The sequence below is a fragment of the Lotus japonicus genome, chromosome 5 (genome assembly GCF_012489685.1).
Source record: "Lotus japonicus ecotype B-129 chromosome 5, LjGifu_v1.2".
NCBI classification, from domain to species: Eukaryota; Viridiplantae; Streptophyta; class Magnoliopsida; order Fabales; family Fabaceae; genus Lotus; species Lotus japonicus.
The window spans coordinates 17,077,126-17,094,038 of record NC_080045.1 but is presented as its reverse complement, the minus strand read 5'-3'; the positions used below and the strand labels follow the sequence as shown (position 1 = coordinate 17,094,038).

The 16,913-nt window shown below is 41.8% G+C and overlaps 1 protein-coding gene across 5 annotated transcripts; it reads right to left on the bottom strand.

The window, feature by feature from the left end:
• Positions 1-935: 935 nt before the first annotated feature.
• On the bottom strand, positions 936-16,428 carry LOC130717758 (uncharacterized). 5 transcript variants are annotated; one of them, XM_057568117.1, is made up of 9 exons: positions 16,160-16,428; positions 15,016-15,191; positions 14,654-14,829; positions 13,516-13,583; positions 13,325-13,426; positions 13,005-13,160; positions 1,850-1,969; positions 1,519-1,651; positions 936-1,348 (listed from the first exon to the last, which is right to left on the bottom strand). In XM_057568117.1, exons 2-9 carry the CDS (start codon positions 15,126-15,128, stop codon positions 1,224-1,226), a joined length of 993 nt encoding a protein of 330 aa, XP_057424100.1. In that variant the 5' UTR covers positions 15,129-15,191; positions 16,160-16,428; the 3' UTR covers positions 936-1,223. The 5 variants fall into 5 exon arrangements, with proteins under 5 accessions (XP_057424100.1, XP_057424098.1, XP_057424099.1 ...); XM_057568115.1 differs by having other exon boundaries at positions 16,171-16,428; XM_057568116.1 differs by lacking the exon at positions 16,160-16,428 and adding an exon at positions 15,498-15,516.
• Positions 16,429-16,913: the final 485 nt, after the last annotated feature.

Below are 16,913 nucleotides of genomic sequence, written 5' to 3'. Positions count from 1 at the left end.
GAACTTCTCATACTTAGGTTAGATCCTAAGGAAAGTTTTAAATCATTTGATAATGAGAAAATCTGTAAGCTTGTTGAGAAACTTTATGCAGGTGATTTTTCCGAGCCAGAAAAAATGAATTTTCCGTTCCAACAGAGACATTATCATTCAGATGTTTCTCGAGATCCTAATTTGGGAAAAATTTCCAGTTCATCCGAGTTTTACCAGAAGTTAGTTCAAACTTGAAAAGCAACAATATTTCTGATACGTTTTGTTTTAACACTCCATGTTTCAACAATATCTACAGACCGATCATTTTCTGCGATGAAAGTTGTTAAAACTTTGGCTTTGCAACAAAATTGAAGATGATCTTCTCATACATTTATCAGTTGTATATATCGAGAGAGAAATTGCTGAAAAAATCTATGCTGATATAATAATAGATAGATTTAGTACTATGAAATAATGAAGAGTTGTATTTAAATATTTTTTTATTATTTAAAGTTGATATAATATTCAATTAAGATTTTTTTAGTCTTATATTTCGCCCCCCAACACGAAAATCCTGGATACGCACCTCCTAAACATAATGGAATTTTTACCGATCCGAAATGAAATGTGACATTAGTTTGAGACTCGCTACAATTCAAACATTTTAATGAAGGTAACTAGTAGTAGTATGTTAGCTATGAATTTATTCAAATAAAATCTAAGTATAAAACTTTGTAATTTCATGTTCCTAATTAATACTTCAGTGACTTTCAAAAAAAAAAATATAAAATAATATCTTTTTAATTTGAAACTCGAAATATATAGATTTCATTAAACCTAAACAATCCGAGTTGAGCTGAGTAAGCCAATGACAAAATTCTCCAAAATGCCTAATCATACTTCACTTAATTTTCATCAATTTAAATTAAAGGTTCCACTTATTCAATATAAACTAGAGAAGAATATTAAGAAAATGATATTTAATCACAACAATTATGAGATAATTACTGAATTAAATCAGTTAAGACTTGTTTTTAATTTGTCTTTCTATCTGGGGTTTATACATAAATACAGGTAAGTTTCGTGAACTTTTTCAGGGAGTCTGAAAAATAAACAATGCAGAAGAGAGTAATTTTCAAGGATCTTATTATAAGCAAGATGACTAAATTATTAAAATAAATTAGCACCACAGGTTTTAAAATGCTGAATGTAAAGCTGTGAGTAAAACTTCGATTTTATTAAAGAATCACTAATCAACACACTAACAGTTTGCTCAAGCCACCAATCACCACAGCTCTATCATTTCCAGAAATACATTCATCTTCAACAAATGGGATTGTTTTTCGCAGGGTAACACTTATTGGAATGCTCCCTTGGCCTGCACATCACAAACATGAGGCTCAGCAACTAGCAAACTTATAACACTAGTTCAACCACAAATGAACAGAACTAGAAATGTGGATGCATCTAAGCACATCATTAAGTAGTTTAACATGGGGCCACTAGCATTAATGCGATATCCTCCTTATAAAAAAAAAGATTTACTACCTGCACTCATAATGTCCTGTTCTACGCAAACGGCAGCATAATGAGAACCAGCCAGATCCAGAAGCACGAACTCCCAATTGCTTGAAAGATTCTTCATGTTATCATCAGAAGGCTCAACAGTAATTTCAGGTGCCTGTTAGCAAAGTGAAATGCTAAAGACAAAGAAAACCAATAATGCACATGCCAACATTCAATATGCTACCAGCAAGTATTCCTAACACTATACTGCAATTCCTGCCTGAATATTAGCCAATATATATCATCAACATATAACATCTCTGATTAATAGCTCTCAATATTTCAAACGAATTCAGCAAAGAGTGTGGCATACCTTAGAAATCGCTTGAGGCAGCAGATGGATGCCTCCTTTTACATGGTTTCTTAATCGAACAGTAAAAGTCTTAAAAGGTGAAGCTGAGAAGCCCTTCCCTAGTGCTTTTACATATGCCTCCTATAAATGGGAAAATATCATTGAAAGTGACAGCTGCAAAACATCAAAAGATTTGGGTTTTCAACCTATGCTCACTCACTACATTATCTTATAATATTGTAAAACAGGTAAGTTTCAAAGGAAACTTAGTACACAGCAGTGTTGTCAATAGCGCGCGATCGCGGCACAATAGCGGCGCACCGTGGCGGAGCGGTGGTTGGCCGCGACGCTGGAGGCTGTAGCGGAGCGGAAATCGCGTAGCCGCTGTAGCGGCCGCGATCGCGGCCAGAATCGCGTCTGAAACGGCGCAATAGCGGCGCAAGGAAGAAAGAGGGAGAAAAACCCTAATGTTCAGGTGCGAAAACCCCAAAATGCCCCCATATTTAGACATTAGGCTAAACTTTTAAAGGGCAACTTGGGGTTTTCCTGTCTTAAATGAAACGCAGCGTTGCAAGGAGGAATAAAAACCCTTCTGTTCAGGGCGAAAACCCCAAAATGCCCCCATATTTAAACATTATTTTAGAAATTTTGAGGGCATTATGGGGCTTTCACGTTTTTAATCTTCTTCAACCTTTGCTCCTGCGTTCTCCTCTGTTTTTCACGATGAAAACAGAGACCTGCTCCTTCCTTCTTCCTCCTTCCTCCTCCTCCTTCCTCCTCCTCCTCCTTCAGCGTAGCGGCCATAGCGCTACACGCTATAGCGCTATTGCGGATTTTGGGCTCGCCGCTACGCGACGCTATCCGCCATTAACAACACTGGTACACAGTGCTTCATATTTAACTGCTCACTTGAATAATTTGCACAAGAATAAGGAAATCGTAAATAAATCAAGATTTAAAAGGGTGTTTTAGCCTTTTGAGTATCAGCTAGGAGAGAATAAAGATTACTTTTCTTGGAGCTAAAAAAGAATAAAGCATCTAGACACCTTGAAAAAATATTTATTAATTTACATCTTTACCATTTAGCTCAATAAAAGGAATACTTAAATGCTCTCATGATAATAGTTCCAAGAGTGACATTGTTTCTCACCAGACTCTTAACCAAGTAGAAAAAGTGAAAGCAAACAGCAGTAGAAACATTCTGGACTGGGCGAGACCCCAGGGTCCCTCGCCCAGAAGACCTGACCTTGGGCGGGGGACGCCAAAGCCCAACTCCACCTCTATAAATAGGAGGGGAATACCAATTGTAAGGGACTCTTAGCTCATTTGAGAATTAATAGCATTGAAATTCAGTTATATTTTATCTCTCTAAGCGGTTAGAGTTTCTCTCTCTAAGCATTCACATCACTTTCCTCACACTTTAGGTACTACCTTCCCTCTCTATGTTCTAGCACGAAACATTTGGCGCCATCTGTGGGGATCGGTAGATTTCTATTCCCGGACTACGTGGATCGTGATTCAGAGGAGTGAAACTCGTTTTTCTGAGCGATTTTCTGAAGTTTTCTTCGTGGACGGTGATTGGGAGGAGAGATTCCTTGATTCTGAGTTTTGAACATCCTTCGTTGGTGCACCTAGATAAACCAGTGGAGCTCAATGGCGGAACATCGACTATCACGTGGAGAGAGGTTGGAGCGAGCACACGATCCGCCGCAACGGCACGATGAGCAAGCAAGGTCTTTGGCTTCCTTCTCGAGGGACAAAGGAGGTGCGCAACTTCAACCTCAAGAACCGAGTGATGGAGCGGGTTGGCGATGGCTGATTCGCGACGTCATTAATCGCCTAGAACGACATGATGCGGAAACGAGCATAACAGACACAGGAGGATTCGGAAGCATAACATGAGGCTTAATCCGGAAAAATGTTCTTTCGGCATACGGTAGGATTCGGAAGCATATGAGGGCCTTCGGTAGGATTCGGAAGCATAACATGAGGCTTAATCCGGAAAAATGTTCTTTCGGCATACGGGATGGGAAGTTTTTAGGCTTCATGATTACATCCAGAGGAATCGAAATTAATCCAGATAAGTGAAGACAATCCAGGAGATGAAAAACTCAAGCAATGTGAAGGAGGTGCAGAGACTAACCGGGCGGATCGCGGCCTTATCCCGTTTTCTCCCTCACTCGGGCGACAAGTCAGCCTCATTCTTCAAATGCCTCAAGAAGAATGCGGCATTTGGGTGGAATTCAGAGTGCGAGGAGGCCTTCACCCGCCTCAAGGAGATGTTGTCCGCCCCACCAGTCCTTTCGAAACCTGTCCAAGGCCTTCCTTTGCATTTGTACTTCTCTGTCGGTGATCACACAATAAGCTCGGTGATCCTTCAGGAGGTAGATGGAGAGCAAAAGATAGTTTATTTCGTAAGCCATACACTTCAGGGGGCGGAGGTCAGGTATCAGAAGATAGAAAAAGCGGCGCTCGCCGTCCTCGTCACCGCCAGACGCATACGACCGTATTTTCAAAGCTTTCAGGTAAAAATAAGAACTGACCTTCCTTTGAGACAGGTGTTGCAGAAGCTAGACTTGTCAGGAAGGCTCGTCGCGTGGTCAGTAGAGTTGTCGGAATATGGATTGCAGTACGACAAAAGGGGGAAGGTCGGTGCACAGACCTTAGCGGATTTTGTGGTGGAATTGACGCCGGAAAAAGGGGAAAAGGTGAGCACGCAATGGATATTGTTTGTCAATGGGTCGTCGAACGACAACGGAAGCGGGGCTGGGATCACGCTGCAGGGGCCCGGGGAGCTGGTGTTGGAACAGTCCCTCATATTCCAGTTCAAAACCAGCAATAACCAAGCAGAATACGAGGCTCTTATTGCGGGCTTAAAACTGGCAATTCTGGTGCAAATCGACAGTCTGCTGGTAAGAACAGACTCGCTGCTAGTGGCAAGCCAAGTCAACGGGGAGATTCAGGTAAAGGAGCCGGCCTTGATAAAGTATGTGGAGCGCGTGCGGCTACTCATGGGTCGTTTGCAACAGGTGGTAGTTGAATTCGTGCCAAGGGCACAAAACCAAAGGGCGGACGCCCTAGCGAAGCTAGCAAGCACTAGGAAGTCTGGCAACAACCGAAGTGTGATTCAAGAGACGCTCGTCAATCCCAGCATAGAGGGGGATTTGGTGGCTTCGGTTGATCGCCAGGAAACTTGGATGAACCCCATCATCGATATTCTGGCGGGAGAACCAAGTGACGTGGTAAAATACTCAAAGGCGCAAAGGAGGGAGGCGGGGCACTACACGCTACTCGACGGGATACTCTTTCGGCGGGGATTTAGTTCACCCCTCCTAAGATGTCTTCCACCTGAGAAATACGAGGCTGTTATGACGGAGGTTCATGAGGGAGTTTGTGCAAGCCACATTAGAGGAAGGTCGCTGGCGAGCAAAGTCCTCAGAGCGGGTTTCTATTGGCCTACGATAAGGAAGGACTGTGCAGAGTTTGTGAGGAAATGCGAGAAGTGCCAAGTATTTGCAGACCTACCTAGAGCTCCGCCAAAGCAATTAGTCACAATCAGTTCCCCATGGCCCTTCGCCATGTGGGGAGTCGACCTCGTCGGGCCCTTCCCCACCGCTAGGTCGCAAATGAAGTTCATCCTTGTGGCGGTGGACTACTTCACCAAATGGGTGGAAGCTGAGCCTCTGGCGAGCATTACGGCGGTCAAAATCATAAGTTTTTACTGGAAGAGATTCGTCTGCCGGTTCGGAGTACCGAGAGCGATCGTCTCTGATAACGGGACGCAGTTCGCAAGTAATCAAACCAAGGAGTTCTGCGAAGAGATGGGCATTCAGAGGAGATTTTCTTCAGTGGAACATCCGCAGACAAATGGGCAGGCAGAATCGGCGAACAAAGTCATCCTGCGAGGTTTGAAACGCCGACTCTCGGAGGCCAAGGGGGCTTGGTTAGACGAACTTACAATTGTAATTTGGTCGTATAACACAACGCAGCACTCAACTACAGGGGAAACTCCGTTCAGAATGACTTACGGGGCGGACGTCATGCTCCCCGTAGAGATAGACAACAGTTCGTGGCGAACGGAACCGAAGTTCGATGGCGAAAATTCTTCAAACATGGCAGTAGAACTAGACTTGCTGTCGGAGACACACAACGAGGGCCGCCTCAGGGAGGCTGCGATGAAGCAGCGAGTTGCGGCCAAGTATGACACAAAGGTAAAACCAAGGGAGATGCAGGTAGGGGATTTTGGTGCTTAAAAAGCGAACAGGAGTCACCGGAAATAAATTGAGCCCAATCTGGGAAGGGCCCTACAGGATCTTAAAAGCTTTTGGAAGAGGAGCCTATCACCTGGAAAGCTTGAATGGGAAACGGGTGTCACGATCCTGGAACGCAGCGAAACTAAAGTACTATTACAACTGATAAGGCGAGAAGGAGCTGGATCTGATGCAGAGACAGGCAGTGCGCCTCACGTAGGCTGCAGAGTTAAAGACGAGACAAAGAAACATTCTTTTGTACTTACCCCAGGAAGTTATTGGCCAAAAGCGCCCAAAAATGGTAAAAACAAAGACACGTTCTTGTTCTCCATCTCGGGAGTTTGTTGACTATCACGTTTGATTGAAAATACAAATATTGTATCCAGCAATTTCAATCACACTGAATTGCGGCGAGAGCTCGGTGGGAAAAATTCCCTGAAGGTGGCAATCCCAACACGACCTTGATGTGTGGGATTGCTCCGGAGAAGCCGACGCAGCTCGTCGGCGATGTGTGCGGATAAGCTTCTTATCCCAGTAATCTCCCCGAAATATGGGCGAGCATTTTTCAACTAGGCTCAAAAGTCTCGGGTAAACCCATATGGTCATTGGGCACTGAGCAATTGTAAGTGTAAGACCCTACTTTGATGTATGAAATTATTTATTTTTGAATAAATAATAAAGTGTGACTTGCTTATGATTCATGAATTTCTTTGATGTTTTGAAGTGTGAAGTATTATTAATTTGGAAGTGATAATACTTGAGGGCTAGGGTATAATTATATATAAGGTCAAGGATCTCAAGATGAATGAATTTGAGTTGCTTGGAGGTCAAGAAAGAGGGTATGGCCGAGTATGTGAAGGGAGGTGGAGTAGAGGTGGATTGTTTGACTAATTAGCATGAGTTTAGGAAAAATGATGAGGGTTTATGGCTCATGATCAAGGCTGATCAGTTTTTGGACAAGTGATTAAAGGGAAATGAAGTGCCATAAATGCCTTGTCTCAATTCAAAATTTGTGAATTGTGAGTACCATTGCTTGTGCATGTTTTGGCCGTGGGTTTGAGGGGCAAAAGGGGGATGTTGCTTCAATTTTGAGAGACCTAATAAGACTGATTAGAAACCTAACCACATGCTCTTATTTGCCTATACAAATTCAGAAGAGAAAAAGAAAGAAAACAAGAGAGAAAGAGTGAGTGAGAGTGGTGGCTGGAGAGAAAGAAAGGAGAAGAGAAAAGAGTGAAAGCAAGAGAGGGCAAGGGAGAAAGGAAGAAATCAGGACAAGGCTGAGGTTGCAGCAGGGATAAAGCTCTTCCATTCATCTTTTCCAGAACCAACCCTTCATCCTTCCAAACCCAACATCTAAGGCAAGGGTGGATCTAGTTGGGTAGAGTCTTGCATGCTTAGGACTTGAGTTGGTGATGTTTGTTGATGTATGTTGTATGAAGGGCATGGGCTGTTCTGTTGCCTTGTGATCACGATGTTTTGCTGCTGAGTTGAGATGAAATGTTGATGCCATGATACTCCTTTAATCATCACTACAATTATCATTTCTTCTATGATTTTGCTTGATTAAAATGATTGAAGATTCATATGCTTAGATTTGTCTTTTGTGCTGGAATGGATGGTTATCATGGGTCTGGAAAATTTGGCATGAAATATGATGCATGTTATATGACCCTTGATGCTGGTATATGACTTAGAACCTTTAGAATAGAATGGCTAAAACGAAATTGATGGCAAATGCATTCCCTGTCAGATTTCTGTGCTGGACAGTAAACTTCAGGGCCTATTTTCACCTATTTCTGGTCATCAAATGAAAAAGTGATTAAAATGAAAGTTGTAGATTTTCAAAAAAGCTTTCCAGACATATAAAGATCATAAATTTTGGTTTAGTAATGTGTGCTGGAGGTCGTTTTTAGTAACTGTTGCACCTGCTGTTTTTCCCTGTGTCGGACAGAAAGCTTTAAGGCCTAATATCACCTAATTCTGGGGCTCAAATGAAAGTGTTTAACTAGAGAGTTGTAGGTCTTTAAAATAGCTTTCCAGAAATGTATCATACATGATTTTTGGTTGGAAGACGCATTCTGTAGACCAGTTTCAATAAATGTTGTTTCTGCTGTCAAAAGCTAAGTTGCAAAAATGTTTGTAGTTTTGTTTAGGAACATGTGATTAGGAGATGCTATGAATTCATCGTATGATACCTAATTCACATGTTCCTAATCACAGCATCTCCTAATCACACATAATTCATAGCATCTCCTAATCACATGTTCCTAACCAAAACTACAAACATTTTCGCAACTTAGCTTTTGACAGCAGAAACAACATTCATTGAAACTGGTCTACAGAATGCGTCTTCCAACCAAAAATCATGTATGATACCTTTCTGGAAAGCTATTTTAAAGACCTACAACTCTCTAGTTAAACACTTTTTCATTTGAGCCCCAGAATTAGGTGATATTAGGCCTTAAAGCTTTCTGTCCGACACAGGGAAAAACAGCAGGTGCAACAGTTACTAAAAACGACCTCCAGCACACATTACTAAACCAAAATTTATGATCTTTATATGTCTGAAAAACTTTTTCGAAAATCTACAACTTTCATTTTAATCACTTTTTCATTTGACGACCAGAAATAGGTGAAAATAGGCCCTGAAGTTTACTGTCCAGCACAGAAATCTGACAGGGAATGCATTTGCCATCAATTTCGTTTTAGCCATTCTATTCTAAAGGTTCTAAGTCATATACCAGCATCAAGGGTCATACAACATGCATCATATTTCATGCCAAAGCTTTCACTCTTTTCTCTTCTCCTTTCTTTCTCTCCAGCCGCCACTCTCACTCACTCTTTCTCTCTTGTTTTTTTCTTTTTCTCTTCTGAATTTGTGTAGGCAAATAAGAGCATGCGGTTAGGTTTCTAATCAATCTTATTAGGTCTCTCAAAACTGAAGCAACATCCCCCTTTTGCCCCTCAAACCCACGGCCGAAACATGCACAAGCAAGGGTACTCACAATTCACAAATTTTGCATTGAGACAAGGCATTTATGGCACTTCATTTCCCTTTAATCACTTGTCCAAAAACTGATCAGCCTTGATCATGAGCCATAAACCTTCATCATTTTCCCTAAACTCATGCTAATTAGTCAAACAATCCACCTCTACTCCACCTCCCTTCACATACTCGGTCATACCCTCTTTCTTGGCCTCCAAGCAACTCAAATTCATTCATCTTGGGATCCTTGACCTTATATATAATTATACCCTAGCCCTCAAGTATTATCACTTTCAAATTAATAATACTTCACACTTCAAAACATCAAAGAAATTCATGAATCATAAGCAAGTCACACTTTATTATTTATTCAAAAATAAATAATTTCATACATCAAAGTAGGGTCTTACAGTAAGTCCCCGCCTAATAAAGCTGGCGGGGCCACACCTGATCTTACGGGAAATATGTGTGTGAATGAAAGTCTCGGTTCAAAAACCGAGCGACGAGTCCTAGTTGAACCCAACACACCATCAATGTCGTCAGACGTAATTCAGAAATAAAGAAACTATGGAGGATGTGAGAGAGGAAATCGAAAAGCACTAAAATGTGTGAAAGAAATAATATAGTGAAAACTAAAATAGCTGGCTTAAACTAAAAACACGACGAGTAAAGCAAAAGAGTACTAACATTACAATAATCCAATATTAAAATAAGAAGTAAACATTGTTTTATCTGTCTCTTTATTTTTGCTCCACAGCGTCTCCAAGGTCAACATTAGCGACTCCCGGTGGATCTTCGACACCCTCCAGCCCGGCGGGTGTTATCTTCTTAAAAACTCCCAAGGGACCAAGGTTGATGTTAGGATGGAGATGTTTGACTTGGGCCTTGGCGATCAGGAAGCCACGGATACGCTCATTGGCCACCGCGTGAGCAGCTTCGCCCCTTATCTTCTCCTCCAAGGCGAGGGCCTGGGCGTCTTTCTCGGCCAAGAGCTTGCGTTTCGACTCCAAATCGGAACGAGCGTCGGCAAAAGCTTTACCCCTGTCCGCCAAGTCTTGGCGCAACTTGGCGATTTCCTCATTCTTAGTCAAAAGGTCTCCCTTCTGAGAAGTAAGGGTAGCCTCCTGGGCACCAAGAGTTTTGCGGAGCTCTTCAATCTGGCTTTCAAGTTGTTCCTCTTTCTTGTCTGCCGCAGCTTTCGCAAGCTTCACCTCAGCGAATTTCTTCTGCATCTTCGCCGTCTTTTCCGTTTCCGAGGCCAACTGCTTGGAGCAAGTTTCATTGATTTGGAGGTTGGACGAGCGCAGTTTCTCCACCTCCTGCCGGAGTCCAGCAATCCCGGTAAGGGGACGTGCTTCCCAAGCCACTTGGGCGAACAGACAGCCAGCTCGGAGGAGGCTGGACACAGCTTCTTGGGCAACGTCTTGCGGGTTCTGGTTGGGCGTTTCCCTCAGTTTCTTGAGGAAGGGATGAGAAAGCAGGAAGGAGAAGGGATCGGAACTTGATTCGCCAGAGGGGTTCTGTGGACGATTCAGAGGGGGGTCTTTTTCCCCGCCAACAGCCTTGGGAGAAGCAGGAGTTGGCAAGTCAGAGGCAGAAGTTGAGAGATGAACGACAGTTGGCGAGGACTGGGCCGTCGGTGACACTAGGGGGCGAGAAAGGCCCTCAACCTGGGCAATGCTCGCCTCACCCTGGTGAATAGGTTTAGAAGGATCACCCGCACCAACCGGGGCGGGAGAGCCAGAGGCAGTGCCCTCCTCGCCAGGGACAGTTGAAGAAACGAAAGGTGGTTTCAGCTCGTCCAATTTTTTCTTCTTGGAAACATCGTCGTCCGACGGCGAGCTTTGTCTCTTCTCCCCGGTATGAGCGGAGAGAGGAGTTTTAACGCCCCCGGAAAGGAAAGCCTTCAGCAGTTCGTCGGAAGAGAAATTCATTTTTCCTGAAAAGAAAAAGAGAGAGCAGTCGTTAGAGATGAAGGACATATAAAAAGAGGGGTGCGGCAAAGGAGTAAGAAAAAGGACCTAGTCGGGGAAGCAATTTGGATCCTGGGGGGACATCAAGCAGTTCAATACAACTAAAAAGTGGAAGTCGAGATAAGACCTCAACGGCGAAGCTTTCTCTGGAGGAAAAAGATATTTTTGGGAAGCCAGATAAGGATCTGGGGGACAGCGTCCAGTAAAGAGGGAAAAGGGCTTTCCCGTCCTTCTGTGTAAATGATGAGGGGTAAGCGGGGTAGACGATGACCCTGAAATACCGGCGAGCCAAATAAGATTCCGGACCCACTTGATAAGGGGCAAATCGTTCTCGTCCTGGCCGGGGCACCAGAGTGACCCAGCCGCGAGAACCTCGAGTTTGAGAATCTACTTCAAAGAAGAAGGAAAAAGGGGTAGCAGAGGGCGCTACGTCAATGCTATGGCAAAGAATCTCAAAACACCGCAGATAGGCCCAGGAGCGGGGATGGAGTTGACAAGGAGAAACATTCATATCGCACAACATTTGAGTAAGAAAGGAGGAGAAAGGAAGTTCAATGCTCAGATCAAGAAACAGATATTCGTAAACAAAGAAAAAATGGGAATATTTAGGGTCATTAAGCCCACGATGCTGCCAGGGGCGGTCCTGTCCCCGACATCCGGTGGTTCAGAGAAGGCCCTCTAATAACGAAGAATGGCAGAGCCCACCGACCTTACGAGCAAGGTCAGAGACGGATTTGCTGGTTGACAGTTCCGATGGTTGATCAAGAACTCCTTGATCAGGGGCTTCTGAAATAGGGGAGGGCAGAGTGGCGAAGGTCGCCAAGCGGTGGGCTTTGATCTCCTCAATGGAGGGCAAGGTCCCTATTGAAGACATCAAAGAAAGAAAAGAGAGAAAGGGGAGAAGGAAGGGATGAAAACTAACCAGGAAGGGAACTGGGAGAAGAGGAGCAAGAGCCGGAGTTGGGATTCGTGAGATCAGCAAAGGAGACCGAAGCGGGAGTCGGGAGCAAATATGGGAGCAATTAATAGAAGATGATGAATGATGTGAGGGGAAAGAACTCAAGGGTTGGGTGTGATAAAGATTGGGAAGTCGTGCCTCATCATGGTAAAGGTGGGGCCTTCACACAAAAGGTGTGACGTGGATTCCGGAGAGCAGGGGCAGCGCATTAAGTGGAAAGCTGTGACGGTTGAAGCTGGTTGGTTCAAATTTAAAATTGACAAGATGTTGACAAGATTCGAGAAAACATTTCAAAGGCGGCGTTTGAGATTCTGTGGATTTACTGATCCAAACACCGCTTCAAGGCGCGACGTGTGGAAAGGATGCAACACGTGACAAAACGTCGCGATTTAGGGCGCGTGCATAACTATGCCGAGTCGGGCGGACTAGTAGCCGTCGCCACAAGCTTGCCTGTGGACTGGGTTCGCCCGAAAGAAGAGGGCGCAGCTGAAGTTCCAAAGTATCGATTGCAAAAGGCTTTATTTACCAGGCCATGTTGGTCATCGTTTTTCACTTCTAGATTTTAAGTTTTTAAGTTTTAGTCGGCATCCTTGGGGCTCTCGCCTTGTTTCTTGCTTAAAAACACACTTAGCTCTCATGCTTCGAGCTCGGTGTCTTGTGGACTTGTGGACTGAGCGAGACCCCAGGGTCCCTCGCCCAGGAGACCTGACCTTGGGCGAGGGACGCGCCATGACCTTGGGTCTCCCTTCCCGAGGCCCAACTGGCCCATTTGGATAGGATAGAGGCGTCAAAGCCCAACTCCACCTCTATAAATAGGAGGGGAATACCAATTGTAAGGGACTCTTAGCTCATTTGAGAATTAACAGCATTGAAATTCAGTTATATTTTCTCTCTCTAAGCGGTTAGAGTTTCTCTCTCTAAGCATTCACATCACTTTCCTCACACTTTGGGTACTACCTTCCCTCTCTATGTTCTAACACGGAACACATTCTATGAACATACTAACCTTCAGAGTCCATAATTTGATAAACTCCTGACGCTGAAGCTCAGGGTCGGCAATGTGAGCAAGCATTTCAATTTCATGGGGAGAAAAGTATCGTTGTGCAAAGGCTAAAATATCATTCTTTAATCTCCTTTGCTTCTCTTCCACATCAATTCCAATCTACAATATGAATAACAAGTTAAATCAGTTCAAAGATAATGGTGTTCAGCAAGAAAAATGACAATAAGAAAGAAAAAGTAATAACACTAGAAGATAAATATAATGACCCATCTGCAAATAAAATAAATAAATAACATCTGTATAACAGAATACTTAACACGTACAGGTGAACCCATAGTTACACCACAAGCTATCAAAGATGAAGTGTGAGATAAATTAAAATGCAGTGGCGGTAGGCTCCAATCATCAGCATATTGCAAGTCTACCTGTTCAGTATGCAACTCAAAGTTGAGTGTTTACAAGAAAGTGAACGCATAAAAGTTGCAGGTAATAAATTATCAATATAAAAACACACCTCAGGCTTTCCATAATTGTTCTTCCTAAACTTCAACAATTTTGGATCAATCTGACATTTTACCTGATCTAGCAGTAAACAATATTGTTTAGATAAATGACCTCTGTCATGATATAGAAAGATAAAAAATAAATCAAAAATAAATGAGGCAGAACAGAAACAATATACAGACTACAGATAAACCATGGAAGATAGTTTTTTCCCTGTATAATGTCCATGAAACACGATCCTATACGACAACTACATGATCACTAATCAATAATGTTGTGTTAAAGACTAGTGATAAGGGAAGACTACCAATTATTCATGTTTATCAACACAAGGGAAATCATTTGAGGCCAACTACCCCTACTAAGGGTGGTGCAACAGGCGCTGGTGGCCAAGCAAGGAGCAGCGACAACCAACTGGGGGCTCGGTAAAGGGCAACAGTAACCAAGTTGCTTCCAGCAGTAGCAGTTAGGGGTTGTTTTTTTAATTATAATTTGGGTCAGTTATTTTGTGATAGGTTGTCTGTTGTAAACTGTTATAACTGTTTAGGAGAAGTTATTAATTAGGGACTTAGGGTGTCTTTACAGTGTTCGACCATTCAGAAATTGGGAAACTAGTGTTATGGAGAGATCTCAAACTCCTGTTTGCTGTAACATACATGAGAGAATTAATTTCTCTCATCTTTCATTAAATAATATTTCTATTTCTATTTTTTCTTCTACTTCCTTCCCTTTCCACTCTTATCATCACTTATGAGTCACATAATGCGCTTGATTCGAGATGAAAAGGGAAACAATGTCAACAGGTGTGATCAACAAAATTGCAACTAGAAATACTAGTGAGGTGTCAGACATTTTGAACAAGTGTATGGATAGAAGATTTGCATAACATTTGCCAATTCTATAAAATGTACCAATCGCAAAAAAATAAAAAAGGAAGTATAACGATAAAGAAATCAGTAATCAAGAGAAATTTAACAAATCCAGAAAACCTAATCTTGCTAGCTCTAAGGTAATGAGTATCTCCATAAATCCCAAACACCAACAAAAAAAAGTAACTCAGAAGCACATACAAGAACAATAGTATACAAAGGAAATGAATAAAGAAGGAAGATGAACTAAGAAACTAGTATCAGAACAATAAAACTTACATCTTGCTAACGTGGTGCGAACCAATGCACGAGCTAGGAGTGCTCTTTTCTGTAGGTCTTCCCCACGCATACGAAGTACATTTTCTTTCTCACAAGGTGATAGAATTTCGAAATAACGGTCCAAAAGGTTTTTTCTCTTTACCTCATCAGGCAAAACATACCAAAAATGTGCTTCCCTACATCCAAACATAAATGGTAGTCAGCACATAATACATCAAGTAACATTCTAGAAGAAACACAAGAAACATCAGATTCAACTCAAAAAAAGAAATAGCACCGCAATGCTAACAGCATCTTTATTTAAAATCCTGACTGCACAGAGCATGGGTATACATAGTTAAATGCTCAAAATGGTGTTATACTTTTGTGCTGGAAGCTGCACAGGAGGCAAAGAGGATACTGAAGTGGCAAGATTCCTCCCAAAGCAATATATGTTCATCATTAACTTTGCTCTGTGGTGTCGTAATGAACTCATGCATACTCAGGACAAACCAATCCTAGTATGGTCTTCCAAATCAGTACCTCACAACAAGAAATCCTACCAAACATTAAACTACAAGTTGTCAGATTCACAGTAAAAGAGTTCAAGTCATTGAAGGGAAACCTCAAAGATGGAGCTTTGGGTACTCTTATCTTGGTGGTCCAAGGTTCAAATCTCATTGGGATCAGGTAGGGTGGGATTTGTAGAAAAGGGAACAAGCAATTAGCAACCTATAGTATGTAGCCTCTAATTGAATAACAAAGTTAACATTGATTCTGGTATTGGATTATGCAACGTGAATATGGCCAGAAATAGTTAAGGAATAAACAAGTTGATATATGCTTAAAAAAGTATATATGATACCTGCATAGATTTCAATTCAAATACATAAGATGATGATATAATGAAAAGATAATGACTCAGAACGTTCAGTTTTGAATTCTATAGCAAAATCAGCTGTGAAGATAAAGAAAAAAAAATATTAAATACAAATCTGTTACTGCTATGAACCAATATGATAAACCAATTAAACACTAAAGATCACCAAAGTCGTGTTACCAAGCGCCAAACAAGTGAACCCCAAGACCTTTTTTTTGGTACATCAGAAACATAAATTGCACCCTCCAGTGATTGATCCCTGGACCTTCACCTCCCAACCCATTTGTCCCCAGTTCTTACCACTTGAGTTATCATTCGGGGATAACCCCGAGCCCCTAATACTATTAATAACAAAAAAAAAACTATTAATAACAATATATACTTAAAAACATAAAGAAATCTACATGACACAAACCCAAATATGGATCCTAAACTCTGTCTACTCATTCATTAAACCAAGAAATAACTAAAATTCAAAGTTGGAGTTCACAACAATAACAATTCCTACTAAAATCACAATCACTTAGAAAGGACAGTGATTGTAGCAACAAAATCAATTCATGTATCTTAAAAATAGCAAAGTAGAAATTTTATAGATATCCAAATAAATCAAAAACCACAAAAGAAAGAAGAAATAGATTACTAACGGGTTCAGTACCTTTGCGGTCCTCCCAAGGAATCTTCAGACGGTTAGCGGCATAGGTGCTTGCGGCGGCAAAGTGAACTCTCGAAGTGAAACCGGATAACGATGCCCCGTGAACTGCGGTTGGAAGCAACTCTGGCACGGTTAGGAATGGCACATGTGCGGTTGTGAACGGCGGCGGCGGGAACCACCACCGGTGACGGCAGCTGAAGAAAGGAAGAATATGAAGAACTACGTGGTTCGAGGAGAAAAGGTTTTTTTAGGTAGAAAGGTTTTTTCTACAGTTTTATGAAATTAAGTTTTTTTTTGGATAAAATTATAATAATTATGAAAATTCATTTCTTCGAAGTACCAAAAGAAAATCCATTTCTTATTTTAAATTATAAATAATGTAATGTCTAGGGTAACAAAAAAAAATTGTCATTAAATTTTTTTAAATTGGAAATAGTTTAGGGATTAAAATGTAAAATTTTACAAATCTAGGGACTACAACTCAAACCTTAAAACTTACAAGGCAAACACATGACATGGCATCAATTCTTTCAAAAAAAAAAAAAGAAGACATGGCATCAATAGTACGCTAAGCACCATAGTAGGGGTGTTCACGGTCCGGTTTGGTTCGGTTTTGAGAGAAAAATCTATCCGATCCAATCCCTTCAATTTTATCACTTCACCATCTAATTGGTTATTTTTTTTGGAATCCGATCCAATTTTTATTGGTTTGGATTGAATTGGATTTCGGTTTTCAAAAAAATTGT

Coding starts and splice junctions, on each gene's coding strand:
- LOC130717758 (XM_057568117.1), bottom strand. CDS start 15,128: ATGAGTTCATTACGACACCACAGAGCAAAGTTAATGATGAACATATAT. Junction 1,652..1,849: donor TGCCTCAAGCGATTTCTAAG/GTATGCCACACT, acceptor CTTTGCTAACAG/GCACCTGAAATTACTGTTGA. Junction 1,349..1,518: donor ACAGGACATTATGAGTGCAG/GTAGTAAATCTT, acceptor TGTGATGTGCAG/GCCAAGGGAGCATTCCAATA.